At 42.9% G+C, this 17,373-nt stretch overlaps 2 protein-coding genes across 13 annotated transcripts in view; one reads left to right on the forward strand and one right to left on the reverse strand.

Annotated features, from left to right (window-relative positions):
• NBR1 (NBR1 autophagy cargo receptor) overlaps positions 1-7,062 on the reverse strand; it is a 34,395-nt gene extending 27,333 nt beyond the window's left edge. The window contains 2 exon segments of the mRNA XM_047706083.1: positions 2,381-2,491; positions 6,929-7,062. Of these exon segments, the coding sequence (XP_047562039.1) occupies positions 2,381-2,482 (102 nt within the window). The 5' untranslated portion in view covers positions 2,483-2,491; positions 6,929-7,062.
• Positions 7,063-7,209: 147 nt separating this feature from the next.
• BRCA1 (BRCA1 DNA repair associated) overlaps positions 7,210-17,373 on the forward strand; it is a 68,871-nt gene continuing 58,707 nt past the window's right edge. For 5 of the 12 annotated variants that reach the window (XM_047706070.1, XM_047706072.1, XM_047706071.1 and 2 more), the window contains exons 1-2: positions 7,926-8,113; positions 9,027-9,139. In XM_047706070.1, the coding sequence (XP_047562026.1) occupies positions 9,030-9,139 (110 nt within the window). In that variant the 5' untranslated portion in view covers positions 7,926-8,113; positions 9,027-9,029. Of the gene's footprint in view, positions 7,245-7,925; positions 8,114-9,026; positions 9,140-17,373 lie in introns of those variants that run through there. The other 7 variants (XM_047706080.1, XM_047706081.1, XM_047706082.1 and 4 more) reach the window with 5 other exon arrangements.

Here is a 17,373-nt window from a genome sequence, read left to right on the forward strand (position 1 = left end):
GAGGCAGACGCTCTATACCCCAGGGGCCCCTTGTCATACATTTCTATAAGGTGCTACAGTTGTTCTGCAAAGCACCTGGCAGTATCAAAATTTAAACTCACATGCATTGTGACCCATTAATCTCCCTTTAGGAAACCATCCTACAGAATAGTACGCAAGTTTTATAGACAAAGAGATCTCTCCTGTAGTTTATTATACAAAGGTAAAAAGCAAAACAACAAAAAAACCTATTTCACCTTGAGGGCACTGAGTAAGTGAGATAACAATGAACTCAAAGATACAAATAACACACTGGTGGTCGCCAGAGGTGGGGGTGAGAGGTGGATGAAATGGGTGAAGGTGGTCAGAAGGTACAAAACCAGTTATAAAACCAGTCAGTCCTGGGGATGTAATGTACAGCGTGGTGCTATACACTGGCGTATACACCTTGCTGTAGATCTGAAAACTGCTAAGAGCACAGATCTTAAAAATTCTCATCACAAGAAGAGTAACTGTCACTATGTGTGGTGACAGATGTTAGCTAGACTTATGATCATTTCACAATATATAAATACACAGAATTGTTATGCCGTATACCTGAAATCTAGATGTTATAGGGCAGTTATACCTCAATTAAAAAAAAAAAAAAACAAACTGGGGCACCTGGGTGGCTCAGTGGGTTAAAGCCTCTGCCTTCAGCTCAGGTCATGGTCCCAGGGTCCTGGGATCGAGCCCCGCATCCGGCTCTCTGCTCCGCAGGGGGCCTGCTTCCTCCTCTCTCTCTGCCTGCCTCTCTGCTTACTTGTGATCTCTCTCTCTCTGTCAAATAAATAAATAATCTTTAAAAAAAAAATACTACATACAATCTTTCAGTAAGAAACAGTTAAATTATGGTATGGTAACACCAAAATACTATGGGCAATCCATAGCTTTAAAAAAGGTAAGTGCAGACCCTTATCTATTGATTGAGAACTGTCTGGAATAAACTGCTGGGGGGTAAAAGCATGCTCCAAAATTATGTTTATAATATGATCCTAGGACGAAATCTGTATGAACATGAAAACTGTATATATTAAGTATATACAGGGCTTTTAACACTGGTTATCCCAAAGAGGTGGGAATAGTGGATGGAAGGAGTAGAGAGATAGTAACTTTTTCTTTATATATGTTTGGATTGTTTAACTTCTTATAATGGGCACCTATTACCCTTTTATAATTTAAAATTTACAGTAAAGAAAAAAGGCAAGCTATCCGCTCATTTAACTACTAGAAAAAGAACACTAACTATATTTGATTTTTAGATCATTTCACAGACCCAACTTTCTGGTTAACCAGCTGTTTAGGACAGTTTGAAGAAGTATTTGCTGGAAGACAGAGAACTAGATCAGATCATCCTGTGAAGTCTCCCCACCTTTTTTTTTTCCCTTCTTAGTTATCATACCACATGACCAAATAAAAGCAAGTTTTTACCAAAGGGCTCGCTGGATAAACACAGCTGCACAGGAAGTAAAACATTCACTATTGCAAACCAAACAAAAACAGAAGAGTACAAAGGGCAAACCAAGAGGAGGAAAGGCAGTGACAACGTAAGAATAGGTAAGTAGCTAAGCACCTGTGGAAGTTTTTTCTGCTCAAAAAAATTTTAAGGAGGATCCACGCCCAGCGTGGAGCCCAAAGCAGGGCTCGAACTCACTACCCTGAGATCAAAACCTAAGCTGAGTTCAGAAGTCGGACACTTAACCAGCTGAGCCACCCAGGTGCCCCACTGCTCAACTTTTAGGTACTTGACCTCTGCCCTAGCAGTAACAACCATCAGCTTGCAAAACGTTAGGTCACATCCGTGGTGCTTCACAAACCACAGTGACATAGCTGCTCAGGCAGGAGAACATTTAGCTGGGGCCTGGATAGGGTAGGGCCCGCACCAATTCATTCCTCATGCTGTTTCTAAAATTAACAGCTTTTTATTTATTTATTTATTTATTTAAAAGATTTTATTTATTTATTTGACAGACAGAGATCACATGTAGGCAGAGAGGCAGGCAGAGAGAGAGAGAGGAGGAAGCAGGCTCTCCACTGAGCAGAGCCCGATGCGGGGCTCGATCCCAGGACCCTGAGATCATGACCTGAGCCGAAGGCAGCGGCTTTAACCCACTGAGCCACCCAGGTGCCCCAATTAACAGCTTTTTAAAGTTCTAGCTGCAAATTAAAGAATTTGTTTGTGCCCTGGTGCTGGTGGTGGGGACAGTGGTGCACAGCCATATGAATACTTAATCCCCGTAAAAAGTAATTTCCCAAAAGGCCTAGAAAAAGGCAAATAGGACAGCTATGAAACAACAGAGCTAAAAATAGCTGTCTTGAAAAAAATTACACTTAAAGGAGGGAGAAACAAAGTAACACTCACCATAGCTTCCACATCAGCCCAAGTTGTATTTTCTGGATCGGAAACCAGAAAGCTTTGAGTTTCATTTTTAAAAGTCACATTTAGAGTAACCTGTGGTTCCATGCTGTGGGGCTAGAACAGAGAGGATGGGGAAGAGAGAGAACACACATTAGGGCCGGTTCTATAAACTGCATAAATGGGGGCACCTGGGTGGCTCAGTCAAGATCTCAGGATCCTGGGATCAAGCCCCGCCTTGGGCTCTCTCTGCTCAGCAGGGAGCCTGCTTCCCCCTCTGTCTCTGCCTGCCTTTCTGCCTACTTGTGATCTCTCTGTCAAATAAATAAATAAAATCTTTTAAAAAAATAATAAACTACATAAATAATCATTCAACAAATGCTTGTAAAGACCTAATACAGGCTAGGCCAGGAAGACACGACAGTGAGTAAGACAGGGTCTCTGCTCTTCTGCTATCTAAAAGATTTTACTTATTTACCCAAGAGACCAACAGAGAGGCAGAGTGAGTGCATGAGCAGGAAGGAGAGGGAGGAGCAGGATCCCAGAACCCTGATATCATGACCTTAGCTAAAGGCAGACACTTAACTGACTGAGCCACCCAGGCACCCTCGTCGGCTATTTATAATCTGGTGGGTTGCATAAAACACACCTCACGGTTTTGTTTTTTCTTAAAGATTTTTATTTATTTACTTATTTACTTGAGAAACAGTGAGAGAGCGAGCAAGTTGGGGCGGGGGGTGGTCAGAGGAGAGAGACAAGCAGACTGTGCTGAGCACAGAGCCTGATGTAGGGCTTGATCCTAGGAGACCGAGATCATGACAGCAGCCGAAACCAAGAGTCGGATGCTCAACCAATTGAGCCATCCAGGCGCCCCTTTGTGTGTGCTTTTTAAAAAAGATTTATTTATTTTTGAAAGGGACAGTGCACATGAGCAGCGTGAAAGGCAGAGGAAGAGAAGCAGACTCCCCACTAAGTGCAGAGTCCCACCAATCCCATGACCCCAAGACCATGATCTGAGCTGATACCAAAGAGTAAGAGGCCCAACCCAGGTACCCCCAAATCTCACTGATAAAAGTTTGCTGAGACAGTGTAAATTTTGGCCACACCCGCAGAAACCATCTAACATTTGCAAAATCCTTCTGGATTTTATGAGACTTAATATGATTAGTTAAGTCAATAGAGACTACTGAGTATCTGCTAGCAGTAGGACAGAACAGTAAGACCCATATAGGTCTCTACCCTCAGGGAATTTACATTCTCATAACTCGAAAGTGACATTCTACATTTTTTCTTGGAAAAGCAGCCTTTCCTAAATTGAGCAACCCAGGTTCTCTATTATATCAGGTTTAACAATTTAGAGGACAAAATACTAGCCAAGAAATTACACCAGGGTAGCAGTCAACACCTTTCATCCAAGTTCATGGTTTTTTGTTTTTTGGGTTTTTTTTTTTTTAAGATTTTATTTATTTATTTGACAGAGAGAGATCACAAGTAGATGGAGAGGCAGGCAGAGAGAGAGAGAGAGAGAGGGAAGCAGGCTTCTTGCTGAGCAGAGAGCCCGATGTGGGACTCGATCCCAGGACCCTGAAATCATGACCTGAGCCGAAGGCAGCGGCTTAACCCACTGAGCCACCCAGGCGCCCCTGTTTTTTGGTTTTTTTTTTTAGTAGTTTCACTTTCTTTTCTTTTATGGAGAATTTCATATATAAAAGCAGAGTAATGGACATATAATTAGGAAACTCAAGGCTACCCTCATTTCATTTATACTTCCGTACTGCCCCCACCCAATTCAGCAGTCAACTGCTTTAACCTAACTATAGCAATCTAATTAAAAAAAAGTATTATGGGAAAATTTAAATATATATAAAAGAAAGATTAATATATAATGAACCCCTAAGGACCCATCAGCTATCTTCCATAATTATCATCAACACAGGACTAATCTTATTATGGCAATACCTGATCCCTATTGGATTATTTTGACAGCCATTACTTCTTCCCTAAAATTGAGCATGTAAATCTTAAAGTTTTTTGTTTTTTTTTTTTTTAAGATTTAACTTTTTTTTTTTTTAAAGCTTTGTATCTTTTTTTTTTAAAGATTTTATTTATTTGACAGACAGAGATCACAAGCAGGCAGAGAGGCAGGCAGAGAGAGAGAGGAGAAAGCAGGCTCCCTGCTGAGCAGAGAGCCCGATGTGGGGCTCCATCCCAGGACCCCGGGATCATGACCTGAGCTGAAGGCAGAGGCTTAACCCATTGAGCCACCCAGGAGCCCCGAGCATGTAAATATTAAAAAAAAAAGGGGGGGGGCTTTTTGAAAACCATGATACCATTATCATGTTGAAGAAGTTAACAATTCTGTAACTGAATATCTACTCTGGTCAGGTCAATTTTTTTTTCCTTTAAAAATTCTATTTTTTTTTTTTTAAAGATTTTATTTATTTGACAGACAGAGATCACAAATAGGCAGAGAAGCAGGCAGAGAGAGGAGGAAGCAGGCTCCCCACTGAGCAGAGAGCCCGATGCGATGCAGGGCTTGATCCCAGGACTCTGGGATCAGGACCTGAGCTGAAGGCAGAGGCTTTAACCCACTGAGCCACCCAGGCGCCCCTAAAAATTCTATTTTTAAGTGGTCTCTACACCTAACATAGGGCTCAAACCTAAAACCCAAGACCAAGAGTTGCACATTCTACCAACTGAGCAGGCCAGGCAACCCTCTGGTCAGTTGTTTTTAATTAAGGATTTTATTTACTGATGAATTGTTAGATGGGTTTGTTCTTAAGACTTCATGAAAAAGTTTGCTAAAATCCAAACCGAAGTTGTAACAAAAAAGGTCATCTTTTAAACATATTCATCAACAGATCTTTAAAAAATCTCTTCAAATAACCAGATTCTGCTCTAGGCATAGGAGGTAGGAGATGAGTAAGACTAAGTCTCAGCAGTTTGCAGCATACTGGGGGAGGGAGCAAAAGGGTTGAGAAGAGCTGGGCTCCAGACCCAGCTCTGACACATTACTAGTCACGTAATGGTGAGCAAGTCATTTAACCCGTGAGCTTCAGCCTCTTAATTTATAAAATAGGTCAAATAAAAACGGGTGTGCAAGTTCTCTGAAAACGTTACTCAAATGTAAAAATGATTACAATAAATCAGTTTTTAAAAACCAAAATGCAGTGCCCTGTGAAACAATACAATTGAGGCTGTCATTAAAAAGGACCTTGAAGTCTCTGAGGATCAGGGATTTTTTTTAATCCCAAAACAATTACCCTCCAATTTTTTCCATTGTCTTTATCTAGAGCCAAGTTCACTACCAAAAAAATACCAGTTTCTAGCACCAATCTGCTGACATCTAGTATTCATCTACATGGAATGCAATTCTTGGGGTCCTTAACATTTGGAGAGATTTCCTGTCAACTCCCCAGATTCTTGGGCAAAAAAAAATATCAGGGAAATGAAGTAACTGGTTCAGTCAGCCAAAAAGTAGATATTCTGAAACACGTTCTCACTTTTCAACTTCCGAGAAACCCTTCCACACTTTTGAGAATCCAGGAGGAAGGAAACTAACTCCCCTTTTCTCAAATTACACAATTAAAATTAGTTTAGTTACCCTGGAGCTCATCCAGCTGGTAAGGCTGATGAGAGAAAACAGGAAGTGGGGGATTCTAGCTAAGCTGGATCATATCCAGGTCTTCATAAAGAATTGCCTATTTCTGTTTGGCTTTTATGTTAAAATTCTTTCAGCAAGAGCATTAATCTTGAACTTGTGGAAATACCAAAGCTATGGTTAGGACCATCTGTCCTTGTAGGTTTAAAGCCAGTGAAGTCAGATGGCTGGGACCCAGGCCTTCAGCTTTCAAAACCGTCATTATTAGAAGTTCATGCCACTGGCTCACCTCTGCTTGGCACAAAATAGTTTTTCCTCTACGTCAGTTTTTTCAGGATACCAAAAATCCCATTAATGAAGCAGACCTGGTAACCTGAGCTTTGATTACTATCTCCACCAAAGGCCTGACAAGCTATCTGGGGGTTAAAATGTGTGACCTATAGCTGTGTGTTTGACAAAAAGGAAAAAAGGTGTCCTTCCAATACCTGAGGTCCCTGACCAAGGAGACTTCTTTATGAGGTTGTCAACAAGCGGAGGGGGATGGGGTTGGGAGGCTATGGGCAGTGTCATTTTTTTTTTTCCTTGCAGACTTCATCCTAGTCTTCCAGTTATCGTTTCCTAGCACTCCATGTCCCCAAGACAGTGTCACCACCCTCTGAGGACTCTCTCGTTTTCTTAGCTTAGGCCCCCTTTCTGCTAAGAAGTCTTGGCCTTCCATCAGCGGAGGCTGAGGTTCTGAACCACGCACCCTCCATTTCTCTGGCAGTATCCGGCCGCTCAGCCAGCTCGGCTCTCTCATCCGGTCACTGACAAGACTGGCTGCCCACGGACACAGGAAAAGCAGCCCCCCCCCCTTTTTTTTTTTTTTTTGCAGGATCCCTTCCTTAAACTTCCCCTAGCCCTCTCACTGGCGATGTGCTACCACCCCTCCGTAACCGCAGCTGCTTTCTTACCAGCTCCCGGCCCCCGGGGGGCGCCTGCCGGAGGCCAGTGCAAGAACCGTTCGCTGCCAGCTCCGCTGCTATCCCTGCGGGGTGAATCTAACATGGCGGATAGAAATAGGGCCTAGTCCCCAGTTTCTGAGTTTACGACAAAGTGATTGGCTCTTATCAGTTGTCCCTCAAAACTACCATCCCACTGATTGGCCAAGCATGCGTGCCAGGGGCGGGGCAAGAGCTGCCAGAACAGCACAACAATAACAAACACTGGGGCAGAGGGGCGGAACTACGAGTGCGCAGTCGTGGTGCTAAGCCCATTTCCCCTTCCCAGGTAAATTCGGCGCCCTCCGAGTTCCCTTAGGTCACTGACCTTAGTGGACTCCTTGCCCGAGACTCGCGCGGCTGCATGGGAATTGTAGTCTTCCTGGGACTTGTAGGTTCTTTAGCCTATTCGCCGCTCTCAAGATACGAAAACCTAACACTCCAATCCATATCTGTTGACGTGCATAAGCGCACGGAGCTCTTCAAACTATCAACTGGCTAGCCGTGAGAATCGCGCCCGCTTCCGGTGTCCAAAGCGCCTCTCCATAAGACTACAGTTTCCAAGGAACACTGTGGCGAAGACCTGTTGATCCGCAATGCATCCTGGAAATCGTAGTTTTTCCCACACAATCCTTTTATTTAACTAAACTGGAGACTTCCATGCGGCAGAAATGGTGAGGGAACAGGGCCCCTTTTTTGCGACTGTTTCAGCCTATCTTGAGCTCATATTCGGGCTTCAGGTAGTGATTCCGGCCCTAGTCCAGCAAACTGTGACGTAATAAGCCGCCAGTAGAAGCGTAGAGGTGAGAGGGCAGGGGCCTAACAGAAAACTCCGGGAGAATTCCGTCTCTTCCGTCTCTTTCTAATTACGTAACGGGGGATAGAATGGATGACCAATCGGGAGCCCGGAGAGACTCTCGGCTCTTTCTGCTCCGCCCTTCCGTAACGGGTTTCGATGTCGTATTCAGAAAGGTTCTCGCTCAGTGGCTGCGGCCAGTTTCCATGGCAACAGGAAAGCGCGGGAATTACAGATAAATTGAAAGTGCGACTGCGCAGCGTGAACTCGCCAAGGCTTTCAGGATTGAGGGTGGTCCGGGGGGTTTTCAGGGAACTGGGTCCCTGCACCCGGGAAGCCCCGACACTTTGCTCTGAGCGAAGGTGAGCGAGCCCATGGGAAGGGAGAGGGTCCCAAGTGTGCTGTGAGAGAGCAAGATGGGTGTTACCTGGCAGGGACCGGCAGAGGGTGGGAACCTGAGAAGACTAAGCCGTGAGTCTGCGGAAATCTTGGGGATGGGGGCACTTTGTGGGTCTCGGGGCAGCGGAGGCACTGAGGATAAGGGAGGGGGCAGGGTGTGTCCGAGGGGGAATCCTGATGGCAGGAACCGGAATGTGTCCTGAGGAGCATCATAGTATAAAAAGACCGGCTGGTATATGTGAGAAGGAGGTCCTGAGAAGGGAAAGGGGGCAGGAATGTGTCTGAGAGTAGGAGGCTGGATTTTGTCGGAGGGACAGCCTTAAGAAAGAACTGGCTTCATACGCGTGTCTGAGAAGTGACAGGAAGAAAGTAGAGGGGCGTCAGTAGTCACCGATGCTACCGGCTGGGGACGTTCCTAAAGAGGATCCTGAAAGAAATGCAGACCAGTGGGAAACACTGGGGAAGAGCAGGGGTGGGGAGCGGTGGTTGGTGTTGGGTTTGTTTTTGTTGAGGTTGATTTTCACCAAGAAAAAGAAAAGAGCCAGGATCATTGGAGAAATAGGAGGCTGCCATCACTCACCCAGTCACTCCGCTGTGGCTTTTTTTTCTTGGAGAGAGAAAAAGACCAAAAGGAAGTTGTTGGAGGCTTTATGGGGGGGGGGGGCAATTTAAATGGTCTTAATTACCAAAAAAACACAGCTTTTAAAAATTAAAAAAAAAAAAAGCTTTTGTTATTAATTCTGTGATTGGTGTGATTTTAAAGCACACCAGTCGAAATTTCTTGTTTAAAAATCACATTTAATGAAACTAGGCTGTTCTTAGAAACCTTTCAAAGTAATGTGTGTGTGTGCATACAAATATACACATATATTTAAGCTTATGCCTCAAAATTCACTGGAACAGGAAGAAATGGATTTACCTGCGGATCGTGTTGAAGAAGTACAAAATGTCCTTAATGCTATGCAGAAAATCTTAGAGTGTCCAATCTGGTAAGTCGACAGAAGGGTTTATTAATTTGAGATTCTTCTTTATTTGATTATATCTTATGCAAATAAGCAGAATTGACCTTGCATATATTTAAAAAAATTATATCTATTAAGATTAGACTATTAAAGTTGCTGCTTTTCTTAACTTGAGAGCTTTGAGTATAGGAATTTACTCCTTTTTCTCCACTTTGTCTCTCCTCTTCCCCTTTTACTCCCTTAACACATTTCTGCTCCCCTATCTTTCCTAGCTCATAGACTGTCTTGATTGATTCTACTTGGGCTCAGAGATCTGGCTTGGAGTAATTGGCCTTTTCATCCAGGCTCTAAATACAGCTCAGTCACTTGGAACAGGCATAGTTATTAGTGGCAAAATAAAATCACAAATGATTTGTGCTTGTGAGTGCGTAGGTCTTTGGTTGAAGTAGCCCTATATATTGAAATAAGAATACTTGGTGGAGGGGGGTGCGTGCCTGGGTGGCTCAGTTGGTTTAGCGTCTGCATTCCACTCAGGTTATGATCCTGGGGTCCTAGAATCAAGCCCCAAGTCAGGCTCCCTACTCAGTGGGGAGTCTGCTTTTCCTTCTCCCTCTGCCCCTCCCGCTTCTCGTGTTTTCTCTTTCTTTCTTAATAAATAAAATCTTAAAAAAAAAAAAAGAATATGGGGGTTCCTGGCTGGCTCAGTCGGCAGAGCATGCGACTCTTGATTTTGGGGTTGTGGGTTTGAGCCCCATGTTGGATGTAGAGATCACGTGAAAATAAAATCTTTTCTTTTCTTTTTTTTTTTTAAAGATTTATTTATTTGAGGGGCACCTGGGTGGCTCAGTGGGTTAAAGCCTCTGCCTTCGGCTCAGGTCATGATCCCAGGGTCCTGGGATCAAGCTCCACTTCGGGGTTTCTGCTCAGCGGGGAGCCTGCTTCTCCCTCCCTCTGTCTCTGCCTGCCTCTCTGCCTACTTGTGATCTCTGTCAAATAAATAAATAAATAATCTTAAAAAAAAAAAGATTTTATCTATTTGAGAGAGAAAGAGAGAACATGAGAAGGGAAAGGGTCAGAGGGAGAAGCAGACTCCCTGCCCAGCAGGGAGCCCAATGCAGGACTCTTCACTCTCCCTGGACTCCAGGATCACGACCTGAGCCAAAAGCATTCGCCCAACCAACTGAGCCACCCAGGTGCCCAAAAAGAAAATCTTAAAAAAAAAAAAAAAAAAAAAAAAAAGAGAATACTCCAAATCATCAAAGCCTTTGGCAAGTCTCTGACTTTTTGAGTACGTCTTTATTTTTCTTCATCTATAAAGAGGGAGCTAGAATATTCTAAATATTCAAGGTTTTTTTGTTTTTAAGATTTTATTTAATCATTTGACAGAGAATGAGAGCACAAAGCCAAAAGACAGAGGGTGAGGGAGAAGCAGACTGTCCAATGAGCAGGGAGCCTGATGTGGGGCTCGATCCCAGGACCCTGGGATCATGACCTTAGCTGAAGGCAGCTGCTTAACTGACTGAGCCACTCAGGCGCCCCTCAAGGTTTTTTTTCCCAGTTGAAACATAATTTATGTACAGTGAAATGCAGAGATCTTAAGTGTGCAAGTCAATGAGTTTTGACAAGTGTCTATATCTGTGTGACCCAGTGAAGATATAGAACAGATCTGTCACTCCAAGAAGTTCTCTTGTGTGTATTCAGGAGCTCTTAATTTGCTGACCCTCCTCGACCCTTGAGGGCCTATGGCTAGAACTTTATTACAACATAATTGGTTTCTTGTAAAATTTTATATATTTTTTTATTTAAAAAAAAATAAAAGCATTATTCTGGGAAGGGTGTTTATGGGATTCACCAGCTGCCAAAGGGGGTCTATGGCACAATACAGGTTATGAACCCCAAGCAGTCACTAGGTGATATCTGTGGCATTTGCTGAATCTACAAAATAATTAAAAGCTATACCTTGGGCTGTCTTGGTGAAAAGCCAGAAAGGAACCTTAGAAGAATTGTTGCCTACCCTCTTTCATCTTATTCCTTTTATTCTGGTCAATCTGGCCTCTTGGTTTTGTTTTTTGTTTTTTAAGTAGGTTCCATGCTCAGCATGGAGCCCAATGTGGAGCTTGAACTCACAACCCTGAAATCAAGACTTGAGCTGAGATCAAGAGTTGGATGCTGGGCAGCTGTGTGGTTCAGTTGGTTAATTGTCTGCCTTTGGCTTAGGTCATGATGCCAGGGTTCTGGGATCGACTCCCACATCGGGCTCCTTGCTCAGCCAGGAGTCTGCTTCTCCCTCTGCCTCTCACCCCCCGCCCCCCATGCTCTCTCTCACGTGCTCTCTCTTTCAAATAAATAAGTAAAATCTTAAAAAAAAAAAAAACAAAACAACCCGGGGCGCCTGGGTGGCTCAGTGGGTTGAGCCGCTGCCTTCGGCTCAGGTCATGATCCCAGGTCCTGGGTTCGAGCCCCACATCGAGCTTACTGCTCAGCAGGGAGCCTGCTTCCTCCTCTCTCTCTGCCTGCCTCTCTGCTTACTTGTGATTTCTCTCTGTCAAATAAATAAATAAAATCTTTAAAAACAACAAAAAAAAAAAAAACAAAAAAAAACAACCCACTTTTTCAAAGAGGCATTTCCAGACAACCCTATTTAAAGTGATAAAACCATCACCCCCAACACACTATTTCCCTTTCCTATTTTTTACCCCCATAGCTTTTATTACTATCTAACATTCTGTATAATTTATTCTTTTTCTTTTCCCTTATAGGATTTAAACTCCATGAAAGCAAGGGTTTTTATTTCTTTTGTTTACTTCCATGTCCTTAGTAGTTAGAGCAATGTAGTTGGGATGTAGTAGCCACTCACTAAACGTTTGTTGAAGGTATTAAATAATAAGCTAAATTGGTTCTTTGATAGTTTAATGGTTTTTAATATCGTGATGGATAGTGGTGGGTAATATTCAAAAGGTAAATTGGAAAGCTTTACCTATTGCCCCTTCAATAAAGGAGAGTAAATTCAAGTACATTTCTCTTTGTGCTTCAAAGTTGTTTTTCTATTTGGAGTCAAGTAAATTAGATTAAAGAAAATGCAAGTCGTGTTTCCAGAGAGATACAAGATTTGTAAGTAACCCTCCTCTCCCTTGCCCCTGAACATTTCAGCTAAATAAAAACAAGAGCTAAATGAGATTTATAGCCTACTGTATGAATCATCAGAGCCAGAGAAGCAGGAAATGACAACCGGAAAAAAAATTGCTTTTGAAATAGCATAAAACTTACTCATGATATTTACAAAGAGTGATCAGAAAGTCTTGAATAGTGTGGCATCCGGGTCCATTTATTTTACATTTCCACGAGACTCAGTCATAAAAATGTAATGTTCTTTCTCATTGTGGCAAATTAAACCATCAATTAAAAAGCTCAGATATGTAAGAAGTACAGATGCAAGAATGAAAGTTAATGGTAAATTATAATTTTCAACTAGCTATTGTATGTTTTCCAACTCCCTATTTTTTAAAATCTATTTTCTATTAACAATAGGCTTAGATTTTTATTATTTATTTTATTTTCTATTTACTTTATATATATATATATATTTTAAAGGTTTTATTTATTTATTTGACAGGGAGAGAGAGATCACAAGTAGGCAGGGAGGCAGGCAGAGAGAGAGAGGGAAGCAGGCTCCCCGCCGAGCAGAGAGCCCAATGCGGGGCTCGATCCCAGGACCCTGAAACCACGACCTGAGCTGAAGGCAGAGGCTTTAACCCACTGAGCCACCCAGGCACCCCCCCTCTTCTTTTTTTTGTTAAGATTTTATTTATTTATTTGAAAGAGAGAGAAGAGTGAGAGAGCATGAGTGGGATGGGGGGAGAGGGGAGCAGCAGGCAGAGGGAGAAGGAGGCTCCCCACTGAGCACGGAGCCTGATGTGATGCTGGGCTTGATCCCAGGACCCTGGGATCATGGCCTGAGCCAAAGGCAGATGCTTAACCAACTTAGCCACCCAGAGGCCCTTTTCCCCATTTCCTCTTCAAGCTTTTTTTCAACAGTCCTTACCTTTTTACATTTCGAAGTTTTCATCCATTTAAAGTTTGTGTTTACAGTATGTTTGTATAGCTCGGCTTATAATTACCATACTGAAACATAATTATTGCAGAGTTGAGTCAGTGGTGAGAATGAAAGCCATCTGGTATCATAGCTAAATCCAATTTCGCCTTTACTGAGAATTTCTTTGATATGTAGCTTATCTGAGATTTGTAATTTAGTAGCAAATCAGAGTTCCCTTTGTCGGTGGTTTTTCTTTTTAAAATCATATTAGGTCTGGATAATAATTCTCGCTTTGGTACAAGTCATCTCAGGTTGTGAACATTTTCCTAAGTAACATTTAATTTTATTCTGACAAATAACCTCAAGAGACTGTTGGAGTGGATAACAGAGAAGGAACCCGGGATTCAGGTCGAGGGCTTGGCCTGAGGTCCTCTGCTAATAAAAAAAGAGACCGGGTAGTAGAAACCTGGCCTTCTGACTTCCTGTGGTATTTTCTTCTCTGTTACCTGTGCTGCGTCAGAAATCGTGTGATCACAAGAGTTGTGTTACCAAACCTTTCACAACGAGGCTATTGTCCCCCAGCTTTTCTTGGGATCCTTTTCTAAAAAGTGAAACACGTAATGAAGACCCACATTCCTGCCACACACAGATGGCCTGTTGTTTGATGTCCTGGCTGAACTATACCAAAAACCCGTTGCTGAAGTTCTCATTCAGAATAAAAGATAAAGACTCAAAATGGCCTATAGGTTGCTACCTGCTCAGGTTCCCAGATGCCTGCCTGACCTCTTGTACTAGTGCTTGCCCCATGGCCTGCTCCCTGACCTTCAGAAATACCAGGCAGGGACCTGCTCAGAGTCTGCCTTCTCTGCTCCCTCTGTTGGAATGTTCTCCCCCCAATGATTGCACAGCCTGTTTCCTCATATTATGCAACTGTCTGCCAATGTCATCTCAGCGAGGCCTTTCCTGGTCACTCTGTATACAATGTCCCCCCACCCAGCACTCTCTGTCCCTGTTACAGGGCTTTATTTTTATTTTTAGCTCTTATTCCCATATGTTCTTGTTTAATTCTCAGTTAACTGTCTTACCATAACTTGAATGAAAGTTCTATAAGGACAGGCTTTGTTTTGTCTCCTGCTCTACCTCCCCCTCTAGGAATTGTGCTTGTGTATAATTCCTTGTTGTATTAGTAAGTGAAATAATCTCAGGAAGATACTAAGATTTTGTGAATAGACTGGTAGGGATGGGAATTTGGGTGACAAAATTTTCTTTTCTCAAAATTTTAATAGTTTTCTAAATTTATTTTTTTATTTTCTAAATTTTCTATGGTGAGGATTTATTACATTGTTTTTTTACAAAGTAAGCACAAGCCAAGCATCATGTACCTCCTAAAGTGACATAATAAGTCCTAGCACACAATACCACCTGTGAAATGTTTTTGTCAAAAAATTGAATCTGGGGCACCTGGGTGGCTCAGTGGGTTAAAGCCTCTGCCTTCAGCTCAGGTCATGATCCCAGGGTCCTGGGATCGAGCCCCACATCGGGCTCTCTGCTCAGCGGGGAGCCTGCTTCCCCTCTCTCTCTGCCTGCCTCTCTGCCTACTTGTGATCTCTGTCTGTCAAATAAATAAATAAAATCTTTAAAAAGAAATTGAATCTGGGGGTGCGTGGGTGGCTCAGTTGTTAAGCGTCTGCCTTCAGCTCAGGTCATGATCCTGGGGTTTTGGGATTGAACCCTGCATAGGGCTTCCTGCTCAGTGGGGAGCCTGTTTCTCCCTCTCCCCCTGCCCCTCCCCTTGCTCCTACACGTGTGCACGAGCTCTCTCTCAAATAAGTGAAATCTGTTTTTAAAAAATGGTACAGGAGGGGCGCCTGGGTGGCTCAGTGGGTTAAGCCTCTGCCTTCGGCTCAGGTCATGATCTCAGGGTCCTGGGATCGAGCCCCACATCGGACTCTCTGCTCAGCATGGAGCCTGCTTCCTCCTCTCTCTCTGCCTGCCTCTCTGCTTACTTGTGATCTCTGTCTGTCAAATAAATAAATAAAATATTAAAAAAAATGGTACAGGAGGCCTGGGTGGCTCAGTGGGTTAAGGCTCTGCCTTTGGCTCAGTTCATGATCTCAGGGTCCTGGGATCGAGCTCCGCATCGGGCTCTCTGCTCAGCGGGGAGCCTGCTTCCCCCTTTTTCTGCCTGCCTCTCTACTTGTGATCTCTCTCTCTCTCTGTCAAATAAATAAATAAAATCATTTTAAAAAATGGTACAGATCAAATGACCTGCTTTTTAAAATAATTGACAAGGGGGAAAAGGGAAGCGAGATCTATAGATTAAAAGATACCTAAGATACATCAGTCAAATGCAGTGCATGGATCTTATTTGAATCCTGATTTAAATAGATATTAATTATTAAATTTTAAGAGACAGTGAGGGATGTTAGCATATTGTATATTAGATGATATAAAGGAATTATTATTTTTTTAAAAATTCATTTATGTATTTGAGAGAGAGAATGTGGCAGGGAGGGACAGGGGGAGAAAGAATTTTAAGCATACTCCACATTGAGCACAGAGCTCAATCTCATAACCCTGAGATCAGGGCCTGAAACCAAGAGTCAGACACTTAAGCAACTTTCCACCCAAGCGCCCCTAAAGAAAATTATTATTATTATTTTTTTTAGGATTTTATTTATTTGACAGAGACACAGCGAGAGAGGGAACATAAGCAGGGGAAGTGGGAGAGAGAGAAGCAGGCTTCCCACTGAGCAGGGAGCCCGATGTGGGGCTCGATCCCAGGACCCTGGGATCATGACTTGAGCCAAAGGCAGATGCTTAACGACTGAGCCAACCAGGCACCCCGAAAATTATTTTTTTTTAAAGATTTTATTTATTTATTTGACAGACAGAGATCACAAGTAGACAGAGAGGCAGGCAGAGAGAGAGGAGGAAGCAGGCTCCCCGCCGAGCAGAGAGCCTGATGCGGGACTCGATCCCAGGACCATGAGATCATGACTTGAGCCGAAGGCAGTGGCTTAACCCACTGAGCCATCCAGGCGCCCCCCGAAAATTATTTTTTGAGAGTAGTATTGTTTCATGGTTACCCTAAAAAGATCTTTGCCTTTTAAAAATATGTTTTGAAATATTTATAGATGAAATGAATGACTCCTGGGATTTATTTTAAAATGATCTGGGCTTTGTTTGGGTGGGTGTTTGTACAGATGTAGTAAGACTGGCTTTGAGTTAATAATTGTAACTAAGTGATGGTACATGGGGTTTATTTTACTATGTTATTTGTGTAAATGCTTGAAATTTTCCATATTAAGAAATTTAAGGGTGGGTATGCATGCCTGGGTGGCTCAGTCGGTTGAGTGTCTGCCTTCAACTCAGGTCATGATCCCAGGGTCCTGGGATTGAGTTTTGCATCTGACTACCTGCTCAGCTGGGAGTCTGCTTCTCCCTCTGCCTGCAATTCCCCATGCATATGTTCTCTCTCTCTGACAAATAAATAAAATCTTTAAAAAAAAGAAAAAAAAAGAAAGAAATTTAAGGGGTACTTCTCTGGCTCAGTCCATAGAGCATGAGACTCTTCATCTCAGGGTGGTGAGTTTGAGCCCCACATTGGGTCTAGCGATTACTTAAAAAAAAAAGAAAAGAAAGGAAAAGAAAGAAATTTAAAATAAAAAGGCACTCACGCAAAAAAAAAAAAAGAAAGAAAGAAAGAAAGAAGGTGCTGTGAGATGACCCAAAAGAAATACAAGAAGTTTGTTATCTTCATGGAGCTTAAAGTTTAGTTAAGGTATAGGATGTTCCCCACAAATTTAGCTTGAAAAATGTATCAGTGAAAACAAATAATAGATTAATGTCAGCCAATTTTTTAAAAAGATTTTATTCATTTATTTGACAGAGAGAACATAAGTAGGGGGAGTGGCAGGCAGAGGGAGAGGGAGAAGCAGGCTCCCCACAGAGCAGGGACCCTGATATGGGACTCCATCCCAGGACCCTGGGATCATGACCCGAGCCGAAGGCAGTTGCTTAACCAACTGAACCATCCAGGTGTGCCTCAGCCAATCTTTTAAATGCTGAAAATAATAGAGAGTATGGAAAAGAGTAATATATTCTGTTTTGAGGTTTGAAAGCTCAGAAATATAAGGATCATATTCTCTGCTGTATTTTAGCAGACATTTAATATTTATTAAATGGGGGTGCCTGGGTGGCTCAGTGGGTTAAGCCGCTGCCTTTG

This window comes from Lutra lutra, chromosome 16, assembly GCF_902655055.1.
Source record: "Lutra lutra chromosome 16, mLutLut1.2, whole genome shotgun sequence".
Classification (NCBI taxonomy): Eukaryota; Metazoa; Chordata; class Mammalia; order Carnivora; family Mustelidae; genus Lutra; species Lutra lutra.